This window comes from Anarrhichthys ocellatus, unplaced genomic scaffold (genome assembly GCF_004355925.1).
Source record: "Anarrhichthys ocellatus isolate YVR2014 unplaced genomic scaffold, GSC_Weel_1.0 scaffold5, whole genome shotgun sequence".
Taxonomy (NCBI): Eukaryota; Metazoa; Chordata; class Actinopteri; order Perciformes; family Anarhichadidae; genus Anarrhichthys; species Anarrhichthys ocellatus.
In genome coordinates, this window is record NW_022280035.1 from 11,690,317 (window position 1) to 11,715,292 (window position 24,976).

The window sequence follows — 24,976 nt, forward strand, 5'->3', positions numbered from 1 at the left end:
ACACACACACACACACACACACACACACACACACACACACACACACAATCACAAATATCATGTAACAGAAAAGTCTCTGCCTAATGTTATATCTGTCAGCATATGGAAGTAACTGCTCTTCAATATATTGAATACCCCGAACTGATTTGGCCGACATCTCATCACACAATCACTAATCCAGGTGCCTTAATTGTGTCCATGCAGGTTTGTCGACATGTAATCAAAAACAAACAGCGCCCTCTGGTGTGCAGCTGTAATATCACAAAGAGATGAAAGATGTAGTCAAACTAAGCAAACACGCGCTCTGTTGATATACTGCCTACTCGCGTGGCTTCCAGCTTCCGTTGAAAGCGTCAGCCTCACCCCTTGTATCCCTGCTGGGAAACTGTACTGTATGACAATAGATCCGCAGTGCTCAAAGCCAGGCAGGCGCTGCCAGCTGCGCGTCACCGTCATCGAGCCCTCGGGCTGGGTCCCCGTGTACTCTCCGTGGTAGGTGTTGCATATCGGACAAGCGGGCTTTAACTTGAAAACCGAGTTGATGCACGCAGCGCAGAAAGAGTGAGAGCACTTTAAGGTTTTCTTCTCCTGAATGTTGTCCAAGCAAATGGCGCATTCGTCCGTACTTCTACGGACTCGTGTGTTTTCCATTATTTCCGGGTATGTGACGAGTGTTTTCTTTTCCCGTATATGGATGCAAATGGGTTGGTTTATGGCCGAGCGATATGTGACGTCAACATAGGAAAAGTAATATGTCACCTTCACTTGATGATGCACATCCATGTGGCGCAAACAAACACTCACCCCTGATTGGTTTGGATTAGATATTGGTGGACAGTAGCACATTTTATGAACCAAATGTAAACAAAAAGGTTGCCCCCAGTGGTGGCACATTTACCATACAATTCTGAGGTATTTGTACATTGCTTTTCTTTTCTTTATAAAAAAGCTTTCAGAGGGATTACCTTGTGACGAAAAAAAAGAGTTCAAAACAAACACAAATGAGTATCCAGCTGATCGGTTTATAACCACTTTGTAATTCTTATTTTTACCCCAAACAAGTGGTATACTCCTAATTCTTAAATCAGTCAAGTAGTGACAGTATAATTGTTGGGCCACAAGTGATATTCTTCATAAAGATTATAATTACAGGCACTGATGCTGACATATTGCTGCCTCTGTGTAATTAATTCAATTAGCATTTATAAATAGTTTATATAATCACTTTTGCTTGTGTTCAATATGGCACCCACAGCAAAACTGAGTCTGATTTGTGGCCACACAGGATACCCAACTGACTGGTGACTGGCTTTATTGTGAGTAAATTGTTTGATGTACGGTAATACCGTGGCACCCTGGCGTGTAGTTTGTGCTCTCCTCCTGCTCTAGGTTAACTACTCTTTATTCGTGCCAACCCATTACAGGGATATACGCGACCTGTAGTGTGTTGTTGGATACCAACCAAGATGTTACTGTTTGTGCAAAGCTGGTTTTAAGCATGAAATTAATATTTTTGCACTAATATAGATCTATATGTTTAATACAACGCTGCTTCCTGTGTGTACGTGCCTTAACAGCATCTGAACCTGTTATCTGGGGATGTGGGGTGCTAGTTATTTTGATAAAATTATATAAAATGAATAAATAAAATTATTTTTGCCGTTAGTCGACAGTATGTGGTAGAGAAGCAGACAGGAGTGAGGGGGGAGGGGTGACATGCAACTAAGGTCCCCAGCCAGATTCAAACCATGGCATTGTGGTTTGCGTGATATGCATCTTAGCCACTGCGACATCCCATACCGAACAGTTCATGATGATTTAAAGTGATACACCTCATTCACCAGAAAGTTGAACCATTAATATTCATGACTATACCTCAAAAATGTAATCAAATATATCCTACATTACTCACTTGTAAAGGTAGCGTATGAAGTAAGGTACAAATTGAGTATACACAAGGTATTTCTGAGCTCTGGTCACTCTGCATTCACGATCCACTAGATAGCACAAAGTGCATTTGCAGAGTTCAGTATCTTGAATGAAGACTCTTTGATGTCAAAGGTAAGCAGCTCACATCAAATCTTGATTAGAGGCGACAACCCCAACTCATTCCAAATGGACACGTTTGATATTCAGTTGCTTACGGAGCACCTGGTTTATTCAGGACCTACATTAAATATCCAAGACGAACCCAAACATAACTTTTTATTCAAGTATTAAAATGTAAAGCACATTATTCTGAATATCAACAAAGTACGAATCAACACAATTAGAAAAAGCAAAACGCCAACCTTTCCTTGACAATCAATTTGTAATAGGTGAAATCTCTCCACCTATTCGCTCTCCCTGGCTCTTCCTCAGACATGTAATGCATAGAAATGTTTGCACAGTAGCTTTAGTGAACTACAATCCTGTGTCCCAAAAATATTTCAGTTGGTCCCTAACTAAAATACAAAGAGGATGAAAACATAATACAGGAGTATTTGATGTATGGATCTGACCAGTCAAATGAATGACAAATGTCCCACTAGCCAAGCAGGTTACTGCACTTAGCAAAGCACTTTCACACATACAGCTTCATCAGTCTGAGGGTTCTTCAGCATTTGGACTAGAGAATGTTTATGAAGGAGAAATTAATTCAATACACATTAGCATACATATTTTCATGAACTGTGTAGTATTTGTACTTAAAGCCAGATAGTACAGCTACAAACATAATGCCGTTTAGCTATGAAATAACACCGAAATACGTCCAAACTTACCATTCATTAGTAACATCATGCTTGATTTTTTTTTATCAAAAGTGAATATAAGAAAGGCACAACAAAATGAGATCAACACCCCAATCTAAATCAGATCAATTGTTCCTGCAACATTTTCTTAAGTTATTTTTGTTCAATGTGGAGCGTAGATTATCTATTCAAATGAACAAATTCACAACAGTTACGTTATTTTAAATGAGAACATTAGCAGGCAAATCTCCCAGTTTGACAGGGTCAGAGGCATAGATATTTAAAGAGCTTTTGTGCCTTTGATTTGGTTTAAGTGGTCTATATGCCCTTTTATATTTGACATCGTCATAAATCTGGTAATTAGATGAGCTCATTACCAACAACTGAGGTAATGGGCTCAACACCTGGGAGACATCTTGAAATAACAGGAGTGACCAATGAGTGGGAAAACAAATAAAACCCAGGGGAACGTCCTAATGCATGTAAAAAAGTGCTGCAGTGAGCCATTGTTTAACATTCTTCCTATTTAGATAACATGGAGGAACAAAACAAAACAAAAACAAAAAAGATTGCACGCAAAAGAGTTCCAAGCAATTGACATCAACTTGTAGCCACCAAGCTAATAGCTGACAGCTGCATGAACCTGTTTGCTCCGAGTGCTCTTCCACACAGAGGAAGCAAAACCATGACTCTGACTTCACTGAGGGAAAAAAGGAAAAAACTCCCTTACAAAAGTGCCCGTGAGTGCTTTAGATTGCAATAACTTCAGAAAAGTAATACTTTCTATTGAAGCAGTGCTATTTTGCCATATAACCCAAGTCATATTCTTACAACAGGTAATTAGAAATCAAATTAGAGACTTACTTAAAACATTACTGGGGAGATAAAACCAAAGAATGTGTGCTTGTAAGAAATAAAGTAATCCCCAAAATGGAAATAATCATTAATCTAACAAACGGTCTTTATGAGATAGATTTTCTAAATAATACATAAGTACCATGAATTGCAACACGATGCTCTTAAATAAGTGCATCAGATATCTGTCCTGTTGCCAACAGTGACAGGTAGAGGATTGTGTAATACAAGAATGCACTGCACTCAACAGTATTTTCCTCCACATATAGCACTGGAATAAGCTGAACTATGCAGGAAAAATGAACAAACAGAGGAACAAATAGTGGAGTGAAGTGGGCTCTGCTGCAGCATTAGACGCCCGTCTGCTGAGGGCCTCGTCTTCAGCCATCCCTTAAGGGACGGGCAGTCTCAGAGCACAACCTGGAGCCGAGTCATGTCCACCGCAAGGACACTCGGAAAGTCCTACAAAGTCTTGAAAGAGTCATTTAGATGCCGTCAGTCCGCCGTGATGCCTTTCTCTCTGAGCTCCTCCGTCACGCGCACCAGGTAAGTGGGGTCTGGGTAGCCAAAACTGTCAGGAGAAATAAGAAACGCATCTGTATGAGCTCATGCAGCAATAGTGCCATCTAGTCAAGGACATCAACTGATAGCATTTCCTTGTCAGGAAATTGAATTACAACGGTCGGTCTTTACTGAGCCATTCTCTGAGCTACCACACCTGTTAGGGAAGTTGTTGAGGCTATTAAATCAAGTCCCAGTGGCTATTTGCCTCCAGCTAAAAGGCCATACATACCAGCGGGGCCCGCCCCATATTGAGGTCTTGTGGTGAATGTCATTCCAGGTGATGACATTTTGCATGCCCGTAGTCATGGAGGTACCGATGGTGAAGATAAGGCGCTGTTCAAAGGCCCGGCGCAGCAGTCCTAGCACACGGTTCCCCTCAGGGCTGTCAGGGAGGTAGGCCACGCGGTCTGTTCCTGGGTACCGAACACCTGGGCTGGGGTGTTCTGGCTGTAAAGGAGTTAAAACAGGATCTGTTAAAAAAGGGGCATTGATGGTTTTATAACTATTGTGTCCGTCTACTGGGAGTCTTTGCTACTACACGGATTGCGTTGCCATCTTGTATTTTTAAATTGCGATTGTTTTTGAGAGTAGTATGTTCGAAAGTATGTTTTACATTTATTTATTTATTAAATGTCTTTTGTGACATGTCTGAATTAATGCAGCAGTTCGTTCATTTAAAAAAAAAAAAAAAAAAAAAGTATCTTCATTTATTTCCTGGTAACAGGGAAATCTTTATAAATACTTTATAAAAAAAAAAAAAATCTGTTTTTTATGAGGAAGGAAATTAACTCCACACATTAGTTAGACTTCAGAGATACACGCAGTGCATGTTGGGTGTGTAACATTGAAAGTAAATATAGCTTTTGTTTACAAGAAAACTGGAGTATTTTTTTAAGGTAAATGTCCCTGTGAAGCAATATTGAGAAAACCTGCTTCCTTAAAGCTCTGAACACACACACGGGTGTTTCCAGTTAATCGGAGCAGAGGTCTAATCAACCAGAATAACTGAAAACACCTGCGTCAAAGTTATGAGGCTTTAAAAAACGCACAATCCTTAATTTTTACCTTTGGGATGCATTCACTAAATATTTCAGGAGTTTGTTGTAGTAATGAAAAAAGTGACGCATTTTGTGTTTGCCAACTCACAATTGCAAATACCAGCTTGTTTTACTGCTGTTATAAAAGACGAATACTAACGTAAACACAACAGTGTTATAAAACAATCTAGTGTCATTGTCTAGTGTCCCTCCCTTCATTAAAAGACCCGTCAATGAATTTGAGAGTGACAGCTAGTTCAGGTCATGTGTTTGGAGTTGCCTAATTTGTTTACAATTGGATCAGAAATTGCACCTTTAGGTTGATGTATTTAGTTGTTGGATGTAAAAAGGAAGATTTGCGCAGTGAATCGGAGGGGCCAGATCGTTTAAAAATATCTCATGGTTTAATGTAGTAATTCTTGCATACATGATTGGACTAAAGAAGTAAAATTAATTAGATTTGATTCCAAATTAAGTTTTTTTTTTTTTTTTTAAATTCTATGAAATTCTGATATTTGACGATCTTTCATGATTTGTATTATTTATCCAAAACCACTGTGAGTTAAGTTTGATTATACCCCTGGATGGTTATCAAAAGGATCAGTTATTCCATTAACAATGAGTGTCACTCACATCTGTACATGTTGTTGGTCTACTCACCGCCTGTAGGCCAGGAGGGAAGCTGTAGATGATGCAGACGCACCCATAGCCTTCATGGCCAGGAAGCTCCAGATCAGAATCTCGCTCTACGATCATTGTACCATTAGCAGGCTGGTTCCCAATCAGCTGGCCGTACACTAGCCGACACACTGGACACGCTTTCTTCACCTTAAAGGCTTGATCCAGACAAGAGCGACAGAATGAATGGCCACATCTCTCCAAGGTAGTCTTCTCCACTATGTCCCCCATGCAGATTGAACAAGTACTGTTGTCCTCTGCCTCACTATGGGAAGCCAAGCTGGAGTCCATGTCTTTCCTCTGGGCTGCCTCGTGGAGCATAGCGCAGGCCTCCTCATCAGCAGGCTTCCTGAACCTCTGCTGCTGTCTCTGGGAGCGCCGAGGCTGGGGAGGTGGAGGCTGAAGCAGGCTCCCCTCTCCGTTTGGCTCCAGGACTCCCACACAGGGCAGCAGAGCCCTCTTCCTCTTGGGTCCCCCGTCCTGTTTGCTCATTTCTTTGCGGGCACAGCGGCATAAGTCAATGAAAGCTTTCCGTGTCTCGCTAGAGATGGGTCCATCCATCACCCCAGCTCCACCGTTCCTGGAGCTCTCCACCGGCTGCAGCCTCACGGCGCAGCAGCCCCCCCTCTCCCCTCGCCTAATGATACCAGCGCTCATCCCCTGCTTGTGCTGGAAGTCAATGAGCCAGGGCCGCCCAGCTGCAGCCAGGTAATCCCACACTGCCTGTGAAACCAGCACCTCATCACTGCCCTGGCCAGCACGCACACTCATCTCATCAGAGGAAACTGCATGGGGAGGCAAACAAGAGTCATCAGCACATTATCGTATGAACAACCTCAAACAAACATCATTTGCACTTGTGTGAATGGAAATCCCGTTAGAGAAGTTGCTATGCACTTGTCCATATTGCTATTTTCAAATGCATGATGAGGAATAATGCCCTCTTTTGCTCAGACGTGGCTACAAGAGTGTTTTTCTTTCAGATGGATGTGGTGGCTTTACTTTTTCTTTTTAATCTACGTGGCCCAATAGCGCAGGCAATGCAAATGAAAAACATGATACATTTCAGTAGTTTTTAAAGTGTGTCTGTGCATGACAAAGTAAATCTAACGTCTTAAACACGAGCAGCACGTCAACGAAACACACAACAGGCAGCATCGCTGAGGACGCATCAGCTGTTCAGAGATTCAGACTGTAAACAAAGGGAACTAAACGCCGTCCTCCGCGCACAACGTTAAAGCCCACCGACAGCCACATGCACGCACACAACAGTGACACTTATTTAGGTTGAAATATTACCTTGTGATCCCATAAATCCCTTCAATTGAGTATAAAGCGTCCTGTTGAACAGAAAGAGAGATGAAGAAAAACGGAAGGACTGGAGCAGACGTTATCACAGCTGCTCGGCGATATTGTGACAGCCAGTCTCCGCAGGACCAACAGGAAATTCAGCGGTTTCGCAACACATTTCGCGTCAACATTTAGCTAAGTGGTTCCCCCCCCCCCCCTGATCACTTGGGTTCCTCACCCTTTTGCCGTATAGCTCGTCGCCGCCCGTCGGGGAGGTTTCTGGCTGGATTAAAGAGCACAGCGCTCCATCAGAGGAGGCCTTTATTTCTGACGTGCTGCTGCAGTTTATCCGCGGATAATTAGTCTTCTGTAGTCAAGACATGATCCCCAAACGTATTCCCAGCTCATGTCTCTTTAGGTTTTCAACAGCCCTTTCCTGGCTCCCGGCAAATCCATCCAAATCCTGCACCTCGTCCCCAGTCTCGCCTGTGTTTGCCCGCCTCGTACGTCCTTGGGCTAGGCGTAACACAGAGCAAATAGCATTTGGAGTCGCTCTTCTTATCTTGCTCCGACCACGCTAGCTGTGTGACAGCTTTCTCCAGACAGATAATTTGCTCTTTCTTCTCATTGTGAGTCTTTTCCGCCGCTTGCAGACCGCGTCCTCCCTGTTGACTGTGCAGGAGCAAACACAGCCTACCCATTAATAAGAGGACTGGGACCTACGAGAAAGTGTAACCAGGAAGTTCGTCACTAAGCTGCCATGATTGGCTGACAAATGGTGGGTTGTGTTTTTTTTTTTCTTCCTCTTCCTCCTTCTTCATGCTGTGAGTGAATCATACTTTTGTCGTGATCAACAGCTTTATTGATAACGCAGCGCTCCACACAGTACCACACACAAGAGTCCAGCCTACGCGCCATCGAGGGGATACCCACTCATTCAGTTATAATGCAAATGAAGCTGTCTCTCAGGGAACACCGACTCATTGACAGCCATTGTGTAATTGTTCATACTTTTGAAACAGAATATATTGTTTGGGTTTAAGCTTTTTTTTTATTCTAGCACACATATTTCAAATATATTGCACATGTTACCGTGTACACTCAATAGGCTACATGTTGAGTTGGTCCTATAGCTTTTAAATTACATTCTCATTTTATTTTATTCCAGTTGATTATCTATTATTTATGGATTTTGTTTGTGTATTGTTTCTTACCTACCTTTACAAGTATCCTTATTTCTTTTGTTTCATGATTTGTGTGACTTTCCTACAATGTCCCATTGGAATTTATAAAGTACTCTAACCATCCATCCATCTCTGAATAAAACTAGCTGGAGATTGTTATGGTTGATTATCAGTTAAATGATAACTGATAATTGAGTCTCTAAAACATCAATCCTAATGTCAGTCAGTGTTATACAGTAAGTGTGTTACTGGTGTCTATTTCGTTCAACCAAGAATCAGGAAAATTCAGGGTACAATGAAACTTAGACACGCAGGATATTAGCACCTTTGAGATGTTTTAACCAACATACTGAACAACAATATATTGTTTTTTTTACGTGTTTTGTTATCCAGGTGGTTGTTGTTTTGGTGCTCTCAGCTATGACATCTCATGATTGAGAGGTAGTACAGGTTTACTTCAGATTGGGAAAGTCTATCCAGAAGATCTTTCAATCAATCATGACAATATTTCTCAACTCCTTATGATAGCAAGAATGTCTTAAGCCTCATTCATATACACTTGTGTAATGAGTAAGCCATTATTAATCCTGTAGAAATCAGTGAGTACTTGTTATTCTTGCTTTAGGTGTTTTACGTGTTGATTCGTTTTTCCACTTCAAATTAAAAGACATTGCTGACACAAGTGCATCAGAAAATGTAGAAATCTGTAACAGTCTGCAGCTAGAGCAAAATGTACCAGCAAGGCTTTCACTGAACCATGCTCAGATCTGTCTCCCCTTCTATTTTGGTTTTTGGTTGGATTTAGGAGGTGACAGTTGGCCCTGGCTGTCAAGGCCCAGACGTTGGATCACTCTGCTATAGGAGCTTTAAGCCAGCAACATCACGCAATATAGTTCACACAATATCCCAAAACACGTTTCATACTTTAACTTTTCTGTTTATTTCATTTTAATAAAACTTGGCATTTAGCTAAACGTCTTCAGCTAATATCCGGGGGTTTCACTCATCATATAAACATTAAATTAAAACTGCTGAGGTGTTTTAGTCATTTTCCCTGTTGTCCAACTCAACATTAGCTAAAACATAATATCGAAATGCAACCTATTTCTATTAATTGGAGGCTATCATACTTTTCGCCTCATTTTTCTGACAGCAATTCAAATTACTCACGTCTTTCATTGCAGCCATACACACCCTAAAACCCATTTCCATGTGCTATTCTATTGCTGTTAGTGAATAAAGTCAATATCTTCATACACAGACAACTTTGCCTCTGAGCTGGAGATCAAAGCTGGAGATCAAAGCTGGAGAATTAGTGGCTGATTATGTCGGCCTTTTTTTTTTTAGAGATTACGTCAGATGAGTGTTACATGAATGTAGGACATCCAGCTGTGAATCAGACCCCATGGCTGCGGTCATAATGTCCCAGGGGTTGTTACATTATTCAGTGTATATGGAGCAGCTCTAGGATTCTGCTGTTTGCGGATTTTAACTTGTCTCTTTGCTGAAGGAAAGGTGTCACAAATGAAACCTTGTGAAGAAAAGAGTTGCAAAGTCTTATAGAAATAATATTTATTCTGTTAGGTGGATTTTTTTCTCTTTAAAGGGGAGAATGGAGGGTTTTCCTTTCTTTTTCTTTCTCTTTCATTAAAAGATGCAAAAATGATAATCATCAAATCGTGTTGTTGTAATTTGTTAGTAAATAGTAAATTCGTTTTTTAATTTTTAATTTTTTAGTTTGAGTTCAGATTTTACAAAATGTACAACCAATACGAGCATGTAAATAAAACCCTCTAAGACTCTGACATGTGACATTATGTGTATCGTTGAACAGTGCAACATAAATTGAATACATCAACAATTTCCGTTTGCAGTTATGTTATTCGAAGCTATAAACTCTTTCTTTCCCACAGCCAGAGTTTCAACAGTATGCTCGACTAACTCTTTAAATGGCGTCATTACAATCAGGCCAGTGGGGAGACTTTAGCCAACTGGACCGTAGAAGGAAAATAGGTTTTAAGATCACAATAATGAATCCAAATTATGGCTTATGACTGGTAGAAAGGACAGCAGCGCAGCGAACCATTGTTAATTCCCCATTGAAATCACATTGTAGCTGCAGACAGCTCCTGTAATTCAGGTTTCACTGATCTCTTTATTTTCTTTCATGATGACTAATTCAGGAGTTCATTGTTAAGTTACAGTCTTCAGTGGCTTTAAGGTACAGGTCAAATCATACTGTTCACCTACTGTATCTGAAGCAATGATGCATTATAAGGTAGATAATGATGATATACAACTTCAAATGTGAGATTACTGACAGAAATCAATTTTAGAGACTGATGCTGTTAGTACGGTTTGCTTTACAGAGGTTACATATCCAGTTATATAGAGATTAAATATCCCTAGCTGACATGCCTTATAACCTTGAAAACTTGTATTTTGTTCTCGTCTGGGCTTCATGTTCCCTCCTGCATACAGGCTAAAATTGGGACTGAGCAGTTATACTGTGCGCTTCAACTACAGCCAACAAAAACCCCGTCTGCCAACTACCTCCAGCCTCTCATCTCCAAAATGTCTTCCCTCCACCATAAGGCCTGCCATTGTTTTGGCTCCACCTCTAGTCCTTGAATGGTACAAGTCTGGCACAAGGTGGTCAGAGGCGGAATGAAAGATGGATTTCTTTGTCACCAGTAACCAATCCCTATCCACTAAACCATCCTCTGTATGTATAATGTGCCACTCGTATTTAAGTCAAGCACCTATTCTTTCAGATATTTTCATCTCATCCTCTCTGACATCATTGGTTCTGTCCCACGCATTCAGAAACTCCCCAACATTGTTATTCAAGCTGCTCTCTCTTCTCCTGCCTTCCCTCTATTGTTCACTTGCTCTCATATTGGTGACACTGCCTCTCAGCCTATCTTCTCTCTCGTCCAAGTCCAAGTCTTTGAAGAGGCTCCCAAAGTGAGCCTGATTGTTTTAAAGTCATCCGTCAGTCTCCATGTCTTTCTCTGCTGCTTGAGTGCTTTGGCCCACAAAGAAAATCACTTGAAGTCGACCACCACGGCAGCAGGTGCATCTGACAACCTCCACTCCCATGGGGGACCTAAACTGATATCGCTAAGCTTGAGATTTACTCTGATAACATGGCTAAGAGCAAGAAAGGGGATTCTGTTGATAAGCCGGCTGTGAAAGGATTTGCTTTGGCTTTCACCACTGCATCTGTGCAAGTCTCTGTTGGGAAAGTAACTATTAGCAAAAGTCCTATGTGTGTTTCATCCTCTCCAAATGCTGAATTTCCCTAAGTCTTCTGCTGTGCCCATGATACTGTCAATGTACGCAACATTTTCTAAATCAGCAGAAGCTTGTTGAAGGGGACTGGTGACCTGAAGCAACTCTGAAGCTGTTGACTAATTTATTTTCTCTTTATGCTATGTGCATACTACGAGCGACAAAAGCTTCAAAACGCTGGCCAATCAAGGCCAGCTACATTTTCAAAGAGTAATCATCAAAGTGTTTCTCAAGCGCTTGTTAACTTATGTCGTTAAACAGCACTGGGAACTGCCTTTTTTAGATGGAACGGAACAGAAGGTTTCACAGCGTCATTGGAGCTCTGGAAAATGTTAAGACTAGCTCAACTTTGAATTGTAGCGCATCACGCCCTTCACACAGCGACAAGTGTTGGCCGTCAGTTTGTAGCTTTATAATAATAATATAATAATAAAATTTATGTATAGAGCACTTTTCCCAGACAGAAAATCACAAAGTGCTTAACAGAGCAGAAATTTAAAAGCATAAAAAACACAATGTGACCATAGGGTCAATAAATTACATACACAGAGAGAAAATAAAAAAAATATGGGTATCCTAGGCTCGGAGTCACATTTTACAGGCATCTCTGCAGCTCTGTGGAAGCGCAAGCTTTTCCGCAGAAATAAAAGAAGCATAAGAGTGCTGGCAAGTCTACAGGGTCTTCAGGTAGATGGTCATCAACAATCCAACCAAGACTTTTTAGCTACCTTATCCTAGCAAGCAACACCATACACCTATCTGTAGCATCGTGAGTTAACATTTTAAGTTCTGAATGTACACATTAATAAAAATCCACAGAGCACCTTTAAGTTTAAAGGCAGGGTTGGTAATTTTGAGAAACTAGCAAGAGTAGGCTAAATCTTAAAAATGATCCAACTGAAAAACCCAGCCCAGTGTTGCCAACTATTTTCCAATGAAAGCAGCTAGCAGCACTAGCTCCAAAAATGGCTAAATCTACCAAGAAAGTCCCCAAGTCAGCAAAACTGACAGCCCGTCCCTTCATTCCTATCATGAACGTAAACCTTCAACACGGCTATAGGACTCACATCTGTCAAGCTAGCAGCTTGTATAAGACTTCTGTTGCAATGAGTGCAAAAACAGAACACTCGCAGGCAGGCAGGTAGCCTGTCCAATCATTATATTTAGGCCAAATAAAATGATTGGACGGGTTATTACAGTCTTGCGACAGACACCGGTTGTTTTTTGATGTCAGGATGTAATGAGAATTTCAACATTATCAAAAATGTTTTTGAAGATTACCAATCCTGCCTTTAATTTGAGGTAGTTAATATTTCTGTTACCTGCCACGTTATACTTCGACTCCACTAAATTCAGATTCAAGTATTGTACTTTTTTACTCCACAACATTTTGATGGCTATAGTTACTACTTAACAAATTAAGATTATACATGCAAAATATATGATGCATTGCATTGCTATACCACTCAATAAAAATATATCAAATTACTTCCCCCTCGACCATGTAATGATCCAATAATATATTATTATATGGACCCTGAGTCTGAAATAAAGTTTGATTGATTGATTGTTTGATATAGTAGTAGGGTATAACACACACAATGGCCATTTTTCTGCATTGGGTAGCATGCTTTTAACATGATTAGTGCATTTAGCTAATAACACTTTTGAAGGCTGCATTCACATTTTAAAACATGTCAATGCTTCGCAGCGTGGTAACCTATTTCTACTTGTATTTAAGGGATCTGATTTGCCCCCACACAACAAAGATTAAAGGACTCAAGGAAGCCTGTTATTGACAACTTATAGACATAATTAAATACAGTTATGATTGTATTCATACAACTATCAGGTAGTCACCTTCTTAATCATCAGTTGGTGTGAGTTTTCCACTGTCTCGGAGCGAGACTGGTAGTGGCGCGATTGTGCTGCTCTGGAAGACAGTCAGCTCACTCTCGTTCTGGAATTGTCTCTGACGTCTTCGGCCTGTGGCACCCGTGCACGCGCCCGTAGCAGGCGGTTGAAACCACGTCACGAGAATCGAAATCACGCGATGTTTGGTAAGACACTATCGCATCTATCTTGAACGTTAGAGTTAACTGTTTAGGTTTCACTTATCACTTTTTGCCGGGGGCACCACAGCTTTACAACAGTAATCTAGCTAGGTCGTGGAACGACGAGGGAATTTAATTGCTGAAACAGTAGAGATGTAAGTCTTCGGGTTTACTATGTTGTCGTATACGGTTATGGCTGAGTAGCTACAAGTCTTCGTAGTGTGTTACTGAGGATCAACCGGCTAATATAAGCTAATTTAGCTAAACTCACGAGTTAGCCCAAGCGGTACTTGCACGGCTGTCAAGAATATGAGACGCAGTTAAACCAACCAGCAGCTAACTTTCCCTCAGTCCTAGTGTACATTTACACCACATCGTCCCACTGACACTGTAGTTTATCTAATTGTCATAGACGTTACGCGCTTCAGCTCCTTCATCGTTAGCTAACAGGCTAATGTCAAGCAACACCAGGGTAATGTTAATGTCGGCACTGGAAAAGTGTGGTGTCATGATTAGCCTGTAAGATTTTACTTTAGCTAATGTAAGCTGACGCCAATTTACACACGTCGCCCTCATCCAGTTCCATATTGTTCTACTCACTGTGGTTCAAATAACTACACAGCTTACTATTAAGCTTTCCTTTCAGCATGCTAATCTAATTATTGCTCTGACACACGTATAATACTGCCTGTAAAGTAATATCAGCAGGTTCACCTTTTTGTTTAAAGGACTTATTCTAAAGTGTTTCCTTGAGAAAGCAGGAAATGTTAAGCATATTGCTTTTAGGTAAAGATTTGAAGAATACTAGAGAGGTTCTCGTGCTAATCTAGAATGAATGAGTTACAACGTGACCTTAGATCTACTGCACCCTGTACTCGTGGGCCACCAGATAAGCACCCCTTGGCTGTGAACATGACATGCCCAGTTTATATTAGTAACCGGACACTCTCAGCTCCTGGTTATTTACTATGTCAGATTAGAATGAAGCATAGGAGACGTTGGATTGTATTCATGTCCTTATTCCCTCTTTGTGTCATTAGGCAGCCTGCAACAGCCAAGTGGTACGACAGACGAGACTCTGTTTTTGTAGAGTTCTGCGTGGAGGACAGTAAAGATGTGAAAGTACATTTCAACAAGTCTAAATTTGATTTTGGGTAAGTTGCATTAATATTACGTTAAATGGTATGGAATGATGACGACACATATTGTTACAAAGGAAATGTCACAGCCTCTTTTCTCTTTACCTTACAGCTGTCTCAGTGGAACAGATACCATCAAACAACAGAATACAGTGGACCTTTTCGGGGAGATTGACCCCAAAGTATGTTTGTCATCTGTTGACATAGTTGCAGTTCTACCACATGTTTTATTCCTTTAAAGCTTTCATCACACTCTTTGTTCCACTCAGGTCTCAAAACACAGACGCACTGACAGGTCTGTATTGGTATGTTTACGAAAAGCAGAGGCTGGGAAATCATGGCCGCGACTTACTAAAGACAAGACAAAGGTAATTTTCATTCTTCAAAAAACAAAACAATTTAAGGAAATTAATTAAGATACTTAATGAAACTTGCATCTGTGTGCCTACTCCTGGTACATATGATTAAACGCATGAAAATTCTTATTTCCAAGAATGGTGGTAATAATACACCCAGCTATACAGCTAGGTTAATAACAGCATTAGAAAACAGCTGTAAAAACCTGTTGACTTAGTTGAACATGGATCTATCCTCTCTCAGTGCAACTGGCTGAGTGTGGACTTCAATAATTGGAAAGACTGGGAGGATGACTCAGATGAGGACTTGTCAAGTTTTGACAAATTCTCAGAGGTAAGCACGTTGAACATGCACAATGCTAGGTTGTGAGTATGACCAGATACTGTGATAAGTGCTGACATTGATCTTTGTCACCTGTGTATTTCCCCAGATGATGAACACAATTGGAAGGGATGATGTACCTGATTTAGATGGTGCAGGAGAAGAGGTATGATCTCATTCCTCCACTGGCAACAGCCGTTGCAGGAGGCTGTATGTTTTCAGGTTGTACGTACGCACGTCCCATGCTCACGAACGTGATATCTCAGCTACTCCTGGAGGGAATGTTATGTATTTCAAATTTGCCACAAAAGTCCGCTGCACTCAAGGTTGAACTTATTCGATTTTGGTGGTCGACGGTCTCTTTTGACTGCACAAACACGTTGTTGGCCATAAAATGATGAAGTGATGACATTTTGGACAGATATGGATGTAAACTGCAACATGACTAGTTTGCGGAGGCATGCAAGGGCGAGGTGGTAACTCTAGTTTCTGCTTTCTTTTGCAGCATGAATCTGCAGACAGTGACGATGAACGTGAGTACTATTCCAAAAGAGCTGTCGAGTCATTTGTTATCAGTAGTCACTAGATCCCATAGGGTGAGGACGGGATGCTAGGAAGTGCTAAGTTCATACAAATGTGGCTGTTGAAGATCTGTTAAGAAACCGATACAATGTTTGGGGAAAAGATGATCCCATGTAGTGGTGATGATTGTATAGGTCTGTTATTGAAGTAGAATTCATTTAATTTAATCAGTGGTTAACTCGGTGTGTTAATTTTTTACGATTAAATCTAATCACATTCTCACAAAAGTCACATTTTTCATTTTGTTTCTCTTCCAGAAATGCCCGACCTTGAGTAAATGAACATGGATGCCACCTCAGTAGTAAATATAGCGAGGTAAAGTCAACTGGAGAGACACTAGACCTGAGTTGGGCAGCCATGTTGGAGAAGAGACCTCATCTCCACGCAGTTTCCAAAGCGAAACCCCTCGAGGGAGTGACTGTTGAATACAGACGTGAACAGAGATCCATAGCGACATAAAGTGCTGTGCTTTGCTGTTCTGTTCTGCATGGACAATTATGTTCAAATGAAAATGACTTAATTGACTGTAACGCGATGTTCTGATGTCTTACACCTTCTCTCTTTGTTTATGTATTTGAATATTGTGATTTCTAATGAAGAAAAGAAAACTCAAAATGCCTATTTTCCAAAAAAGTAGATTTTTTTTAATGAACATTTTCCCCTTTTAATGTTTGTATTGTAAGATGCACTTATTTTGTTTGTTAATTTAAAAAGCAGGAGTTCTGCTTGAAATGTGTTTTATAATGTACGCCAACATCTGCAAATATTTAACAATGATTTAATTTTTTTAACATATTTCAACATTTAAAATAAACAGATATGCTTGTGCTTATAATTTACATCTTATATTGTCATTGTGGTAGAGTGGTACAAACTTAGCATATAATCATACCTTTGCAAAGGTGAGTTAGTTTCTCTATCTGAACATTGTAGCAGATACAAAGATGAATTTTCCTCCTCTGGCATGCTGAGGTGAGGGCAGATATCTGTCTACCAAGAGTTTCCTGAAAAGTTTAAATGATAGTTTCTAAATGTTTGTCAATCAGATATGCTAGAACTAAGCTTGTGTGTTTGATTTAACACATGTTCATCTTTTGATGCTGTGGGATACATTTTTAATAAACTCTTTCAGACCGTTAAATGCAAGGCTTTAGTATTGAAGCATCACTTACAAACAAGTTCAACTCATCAATGACGTCTTGTATTCACCGAGGAAGGATTTATTATTCATTACATATGACAAACTTCTCCATCTTTGTATAAAAAAAAAAAATATCCCTGTTTCCCCTCAAAGCACTTCTTTGCTGAGCTGCAACAGTAACCCGAAGGGAATTTCTCTCCAAAAATACCCATCTGACTCAGTCTGCTAAAGCCTCATATATTAACTTCGGTTGAATAGATTTTGTCTCATCGTCTACATTGAAACGCGTTCAGGAAGGAATCTCTTCACAGCCAGTATAAGAAGAGGGGCCGATTACAAATGAATACTGTTGCAGATGGCTCTTTCAATTTACATGTGAGCCTATGAATTAAGACACACTTTAAAAACCGACCCAGTCCTGAAACTAACTCCTGTGAAAATGCGAAATGTTACTTTGTTACCACTGTGTAGTGCTAATGTTTCACAGCAGTCTGCTCTCACTTCTCTCTAACGTCACAGGGTTCTTCAGGGGATTCCCATCTCCTCTGTACTTCTATACTGAGCGTAATGAGGAAATGAAAGCCTGAATTTCCTGAAAGTTGTAGATTTCCTTTTATTTTGTGTTCCTCTTGTATGGGATTTTTCCCATACAAGAGGGGAAAAGATGTCACTTCCTAATTCTGTGATGCTCATTGTATCTAGTATTAAGAGTATCAGTCTTTAAAGGCCATAGAGTATTCATGGAAATAAGACTGTTATGAAAGGTTGTTATACAAAAGGATCATTTTGATGAAGTAGAACATAATTATTCCCTGCTGAGGATTTTTAATCAGCAGCTTTGAAGTCTAGCAAAGTCAATACTTCATGCTTTAGTCCTTCATCTCATGTCCTGCAATACATGGTCTCACCACTGTGTGGTGAGTGCAGGCCAGTGCTTTTGGTGTGAGATGTTTAGAGGCTGCATGTTATTATTATGTAGGTGTCAGCAGTCCGGACCCAGGGAACAGGAAAACACAATGCAAGCACCTTTTCTTTTTTTTTAAATAAGAAATCTTTCACTTTATATTTTAATATTTCCCATAATTTAATATTAGATTTGGTTAGAACTTTTAATTGTGTTATTTTTTGTATTTCCTGTTTTAGCTCCTTTAATAAATCTGTATTTTTTTAGGCATTGAGTATTTAGTTTCCAGAAGCCTCTACTAGCTGAGGTCCCAGAAGACACCGAGAAGTCATTTAATAAGGTTCTATAGTTTATTGCTTTGAAGTGTGATGATACATAAATTCTGTCTAAACGGGTTTTGGTTTTTGAGTCAAATCTAGTGAATTCATGCCCTGAAGGGTTTACAAATCTACATGCATCTATTAATTTAGTTTCTTCACATACTTGTTTTAAAAATTTGCCCTCTGGACTCAGTTGGAAGGGCTTTGTACTACATCTGTCTTTGGCTTCAGTAACTGTGTTAAAATCACCACATAATATAATTTTATAACCTACTGACAATAATTCTCTAAGTTTTTTAAAAAGACCAATTTTTTGGGATTTGTCTGGAGAAGTATAGAGATTTATTATTCTGTGTTTTTCTCCTCTAAAAAGGCAATCTATCATTAAAAGCCTGCCTGGAATAATGTCCCTTCTTCTAATAACAACAACATCATGAGTCTTAAAGAAAATACCGACACCATCAGCCTTGCTCTCACCTATAGATATTACACATTTACCCTTAGGCCACATGGCGCAGACATTATCAACGTCGTTATTTGTGTTCAGTCTGAGTTCCTGAGTACATAGAATATCAAAGTCAGTGTCCAATAAATACTCAATTTTTTGTTGATGATAAACACTCGATTGAACACCACGAACGTTCCAGGTGGCGATTTTAAGAAGGCTCATGATGGAGTGAAGGAGACCAGTTAGCAAGCACCTTTTCAACATCCTCCCCTGTAAAACAAAACTGTGGGTTTAACTTAACAAAGGTGGCTTACCACTGACAGGGGGAGTCATGAGAAGGACATAATACTCATCACAATAGAGGTGCACCAACTGGCAAACGAATAAACTGTCAGAATCAGGACAACATTATCAAAAAAGTTAGTTTTTTCCTCCAGCAACAACTACTATTCTTCATCATCGTATGTTGGTGGAACATTTTACTCACAATGTTTTGAGGTGGAAAAAACATCCAAATGTCAGACTGATGTGAGATTTATACGAGAAATCACAACTTTCAAAGTGATGCATCTTTTGAGAGATAAAAATGTTTGCTGGCTATATTTGTACATTCTTCATCCAACACAACTCTCTGGAGCGTGAGTGTGAGTGTGAGTGCAGAGGCCAATACATATAGCCACTCTGGCCCATTGACAAGGGAGCTCACAGATTCAACAGTGATGGCAAGACAAACAGATCATAGAAACCAGCAGAAACTGTTACTGCCAGCGTTTTGTCTCTATGCATGAAAGGAGTAAAGCAGTGAGCTCAGCATAATCCTTTCAGAGGGCTGCGGTCGGCCCTCTGACTGCCCTGGTCAGCATGATGCTCCAGTGCAGAAGCTCAATGCCAGGCCTGCTCTCCCCTCTTCCTCTCCAACTGTGGATTTTCGACCGCTTTATCCGACCTGAGCCTCCAAACCCGCCCGTCACACACACACAAAGTAAAACGGTGCCTAATCACTTCTGATGCCACAAACCGAATTTGTACCAATCCAGAGCACAAGTGGAGACATTGCTCGTGCTTTGGTGATCCCAGCTTTGATTAGAGTGAATGTTAATGGTACAATATAGAGGAGACAATGAAAAGAAAATCATGGAAAAATGGTGAAAGGTGAACACTGTAATGACATTATTCTGTGCTTGTAAGATTTCAAACGTAATGGAAATCAAGCAAAACTCCCACTGCTTCCTGCCACATCTCCACTGCCTCTCTATTTTCAGGTCAGGTAGCTCATCATGGTGTTATGAATGATGAATCTGTTTGTATTAGTGCTTCAACCACACTGTTGGTGGTACAAGATCTCCACCTCCTCCAGTAAGACAAAACGTTAAAGCCCCAAGCAGAAATAAAAGATGCTCCAAAGTATTATACATTTAGTTTACTTCTCTCCTTGTCCTTCCCACATAGTGTACGTTCAACCTCAAGTCAGGATTTCGAAAGTAACCCTTAAATTGCGGTATATGGGGAGCTTTCCTACGTGAACAAGTTCAAGCTATTATCAATGACCAGTTTGATTATTTCTGGGCCTTTTAAACTTGCATTAGTCCAGATTCAGAGTAATTTCCACAATGAGCAGACAGAGGCAGGTCATGGCAGGAAAAGGGTTAAATGATTTTGTTTTGATTTGTACTATTGTTTGCTGGCCCCTCCCCTGGGCCCAGCGGGGCTGCTGTGGCCCCTAGGGTGTTATAAAAAGGCCTCTGAGCTCCCACTGCTCTGGTAAAGAGGCTGAATGTCTGCAGGACATGCTTAACGTTTGTCTATCTATGTTCTTCTACTAACAACCAGCGGGGTTGGCACATAGATGCACAGAGACTGGCCTATTGCTCCACTAAGGAGCTCTCTATGACAGAAATCCGAATTCAGAGCAGCAGATTGTTCGCAGTTGCATGAGAGTTACATGTTGAGCAGTTGTTGTTGCATTTAGCTTTAGAGAGGCTTTTTCTGTTTGAGGGCAATTTTTTGGTTTTAAACAGTAATTTACTGTGGAGAAACAGCATCTCATTTTAGTTGCTTAGTTAGTTTTTTTATTGACTTTTTATCCCTCCATTGTTTAGAAGTTGCTTTTTGACCTTTTGCCACCATGTGGGAGTTCAGGTCCATGTCCTTCTGGAGGGCTGTGTTTGCCGAGTTCTATGGTACCATGTTCTTTGTATTCTTTGGGCTGGGGGCAGCCCTCCGCTGGACCACTGGGCCCCACAATGTTCTCCATGTTGCCTTTTGCTTTGGGCTGGCGGCTGCCACCCTCATCCAGTCCATCGGCCACATCAGTGGAGGACACATCAACCCGGCTGTTACCTTTGCTTACCTGATTGGCTCCCAGATGTCTCTGTTCCGTGCTTTCTTCTACATCGTGGCCCAGTGTCTTGGAGCACTGGCTGGTGCTGCCGTGCTGTACGGGGTCACGCCCACCAACATGAGAGGAAACCTAGCTCTCAACACGGTAAGATTACCTGCCAGTCACTGTAATGATAGGTACATTATTAGAAGTAAGCTTACTGGCTCTGACTCACTCCTGTATTCTAAATACACTGACTGTTGAATATTTAGATAATCAACTATAAATTACACAATATACGGATTACGCATTGCATGTACACAGAACATAGTTACCAATTCTGGTTTGAAAAGCAATGTAGATATTAAACCTAACAAGTTTTACATTCAGGAAGGTCATTCACTACAAAAATCACAATATGTAAGAAAAACTCACAATTGAACAATTTAATTTTGTCTGACAAAACTTAAAACCATGCTGATGTGATTTTAATTAATGCGCTCACATCATGAATTTCCTCTGTCTTCCATCTTTCAGCTGCAGCCAGGCATCAGCCTTGGCATGGCCACCACCATGGAGGTCTTCCTCACCCTGCAGCTTGTCGTCTGCATCTTTGCTGTGACTGATGAGAGGCGCAACGGACGCCTGGGCTCTGCTGCCCTAGCCATCGGTTTCTCTGTGCTCATGGGGCATCTTCTCGGGGTAAAAACTAACTGGGGGAATTCTGACACAGCTCACTGGGTTCATTCAAAAATCTAACGATAGTATCATGTCACATGTACACATTTACTGTCTTAACCCTGAACTACCCTCTGCCTTTCACACAGATGTACTACACTGGAGCAGGAATGAACCCAGCAAGGTCCTTCGCCCCTGCTGTCCTGGTCAGGAATTTTGTCAACCACTGGGTAAGATGATCAGATCCGTGAATCGTGATACACTTCAAAGTCTTGCAAACTGTAGTAATGTGACATCTTCAAACTCTAACGCATTCTGCCCTTTGTCTTTCTGTTTCTGGCAGGTGTACTGGGTGGGACCCATGATTGGTGGTGCGTTGGGTGCTCTGCTGTATGACTTCATGCTGTTCCCCCGTGTCCGCGGCCTCTCTGAGAGGCTCGCCACACTGAAGGGCATTCGACCCTCAGAGGCTGAGGGCCAGCAGGAGACCAGGGGAGAGCCGATCGAGCTCAAGACACAGGCCCTATAAGCCTGGAGACGAAGATTGGCTTTCTGACGCCCCCATCTCCATCCCCCACCCCTCAATCTGCACCCTCAGTTCCCGGTCCATCATCAACCGACCCAGCATTTCTGTGCACATACCTCCTCCCCGCATCCACACATGCTAACACAGATCCCAAACACCTTTGCTATCCTTGTTCTGCATCCAGAACTGGACCTACCGAATTACAGAGTAGCGGAAACCAGAGTCCCGACCATCTCGCCTGATTTCACCTCTACCCAACCTTCCTCCTCCACCTCCTCCTTCTCCTCCCCCTTGGACTGCAGGACAAAGATGGAGGGTTAGAAGAAGACTTGCCACTGAAGGAAGCACCCTGTGCCCTGCAGTGTGGGGAGTCAGTCACTCCTGGCTGACCAGGTGGCTATAACTGCTCAGGACAGGGGCCTCTCTCGCTATCTTTTTTTCACTTTCTCTCTCTTTCTGTTTTTCTCCCTAATTTGTCCGCTAGGAGTGAAACTACAGTAGAGCAGTGGACTTCTGCATGCTTTTCCGTTTTGATTCGGTGTGATCTTGCCCTTTGTTTTGTGTTGTTTAATGAACTTTGGGTAAATTACATGTCCGTATTGTATTTTACCAGTATTTATTTGGCTCACATTCATTTTTTTTAGTTGAATGTGTGTGTTTGTGTGAGACTGAGAGTGGGTGTGCATGCATGTCTCTGTGCATGTGTATGCGTGTGTGCTTGTTTTAATTGATTATTTTTATTTTTCTCTTTTCATTGCCACAATGTATAAGGATTTTTTTTTTTAATCATACAAGCATATTTTCGGGAAAGATGTGGCCTTTTCCACGCCCTTACTGATACTGCAAAAGTTCAACAGACTCTATGTTTAGAGTGATCCCTCTTTTATATCAGATGAAAATAATTTATGCCTGCGAGTCAAGTCTTAAAGCCAAATTCATTCAGTGTAGAGATGGTGTCTCATATAGTGAAGCACACACACATTCATATTTATATCAAAATAAACACAAAACACAAAACTATCTGGTCTTTTCTGAGCTCAGTCTTCATTGACATGACAAACACTTGAATTGGTATATTTGCCATTGCTTTACAAGTGGGGAATCTGCAGGTTTGTATCACATTTAGACAACTTATACAGTATTTGTGTTGGGTTACATTTTAAATGACTTTTCTGACATGAGCTTTGCTTTTAGAGCAGCGCTTATCACAGATTTATGTACAGGTGTGTGATAGTTGGTTTGCTTTCAGATTTGCGTGTCTGCCATGGAAAAACAAAGCAAACCTGACAAGCTGTCATGAGGAACAAGCGTTTTCTAGTTGAATTGTGTTGTTTGACACGACTGAAGGGTCTTTGTAACATCAACGCGAGGTTAGAAATGAAAGTGCATGAGGTGTGGTGGCTTGTTGCTGGTGTTGGCAAACACCTGGTGCCTTCTCTTCTCTGCGCTGAGCAAGCCCCTGTCTGATATTTGGGAGAAGAGAGAAGGTCACCGTGAGGTTTAGTGTGTTTGTACAGGGTGATAAATGTACACCTTTATTTTTCATACAATCTACACAAGAGAGAATGAACTTTGAAGTTCTACATTAGCCTGGCGTCCCCTCTCTCTTCCATCCCTCCTTCATCCACCCTACCTCCTCCCTTTGTTTACGAGGCAGCCATTGTGTTCTGCTCTAAAGAGGGGACATCTAAAGCTGCTGGGATGGAGGGAAGGGGACGGGGCACTGAGATAAGTTAGCATTTCGACAAATTTTACTAGAGCAGTTATTGAACCAGACATGTAAGCTGATTCTCTTCCTGCTTCCTCTACATAACCTTTTTTTCAGTGTGATTTCCCTGGCAGTGGTTGAGTAGAATTTACATTTTAGTGACATGTTGAAATTAGAGTTTGTGTTCTAATGGAAAAGCTTTGTGATGTACAGTGTAAAGTTTTCTTTTTTTTTTTTAAATCATTTTATGATTGTTGAAACTGGATGGATAGGAAATATAATATGCTAGTTATGCAATGTCTCCTCTTTGGCTGATGGATTATGGAAGTGATGCCAATTATGCTATACACCAATATGCTTTCATTCAATGAACAGCCTTTATGGTACAAGACATACCTTCCCGATCACAATGCCATTGATTTATTATTTTTATATGTCAAAAAAATCAGAAAATTCTTATGTTTCCAATCATTTCTTTGTCTCTTTTCTTTAAGACTGACTGTAGAAAAACATGTGATTTAAATAGATGGTGTTAAACAGGATAGGTACATTTGCATCCATCAAAAAACCACGACACCTCAGAGAACTAAACCCAGTAACCATTGACATAAACATTTGCGAATCAGATGGTGTTATTTCTGTGAAAGCACAGGGGCAGTGAAAGTTGCAATCCAATCTAGAGCCGCTTGTAGGACATATTCCTCTATCTGCAGTGTTTAAAATATTGCCACAAACAGTTGTGATATCAGTCAAGGTCGGCTTAAGGAAGATAACTCACTTCTTGTAAATACATTCACAAAATTATTTTTGATATTTTGAAAAAGAAAAGATTTTATTTGTCACC

General features: G+C 40.8%; 4 protein-coding genes across 6 annotated transcripts in view; 2 read left to right on the forward strand and 2 right to left on the reverse strand.

The window, feature by feature from the left end:
* The window catches only part of LOC116381846 (probable E3 ubiquitin-protein ligase DTX3), a 7,380-nt gene extending 6,725 nt beyond the window's left edge, over window positions 1–655 (reverse strand). For both annotated transcript variants that reach the window (XR_004212687.1, XM_031844294.1), the window contains exon 1: window positions 364–655. Coding sequence is in view for 1 of the 2 variants with exons in the window: in XM_031844294.1 (XP_031700154.1) it covers window positions 364–651 (288 nt within the window). In the remaining variant the exon portion in view is untranslated. The remainder of the gene's footprint in view (window positions 1–363) is intronic.
* Window positions 656–2,192: 1,537 nt separating this feature from the next.
* On the reverse strand, window positions 2,193–7,970 carry dtx3 (deltex E3 ubiquitin ligase 3). 2 transcript variants are annotated; one of them, XM_031845679.1, is made up of 5 exons: window positions 7,395–7,970; window positions 7,166–7,206; window positions 5,849–6,651; window positions 4,381–4,598; window positions 2,193–4,158 (listed from the first exon to the last, which is right to left on the reverse strand). In XM_031845679.1, the coding sequence occupies exons 2-5, from the start codon at window positions 7,176–7,178 to the stop codon at window positions 4,083–4,085; spliced, it is 1,110 nt and encodes a 369-aa protein (XP_031701539.1). In that variant the 5' UTR covers window positions 7,179–7,206; window positions 7,395–7,970; the 3' UTR covers window positions 2,193–4,082. The 2 variants fall into 2 exon arrangements, with proteins under 2 accessions (XP_031701539.1, XP_031701540.1); XM_031845680.1 differs by lacking the exon at window positions 7,166–7,206 and having other exon boundaries at window positions 7,395–7,968.
* Window positions 7,971–13,693: 5,723 nt separating this feature from the next.
* Window positions 13,694–16,715, forward strand: ptges3a (prostaglandin E synthase 3a (cytosolic)). Its single transcript, XM_031845225.1, has 8 exons — window positions 13,694–13,843; window positions 14,729–14,842; window positions 14,940–15,009; window positions 15,097–15,195; window positions 15,428–15,517; window positions 15,615–15,671; window positions 16,011–16,038; window positions 16,345–16,715. Coding segments are annotated over exons 1-8 (480 nt in total). The 5' UTR covers window positions 13,694–13,841; the 3' UTR covers window positions 16,365–16,715.
* Window positions 16,716–20,650: 3,935 nt separating this feature from the next.
* Window positions 20,651–24,600, forward strand: mipa (major intrinsic protein of lens fiber a). The gene is made up of 4 exons (XM_031845027.1): window positions 20,651–21,385; window positions 21,758–21,922; window positions 22,048–22,128; window positions 22,242–24,600. Exons 1-4 carry the CDS (start codon window positions 21,026–21,028, stop codon window positions 22,425–22,427), a joined length of 792 nt encoding a protein of 263 aa, XP_031700887.1. The 5' UTR covers window positions 20,651–21,025; the 3' UTR covers window positions 22,428–24,600.
* The last annotated feature ends 376 nt before the right edge of the window (window positions 24,601–24,976 follow it).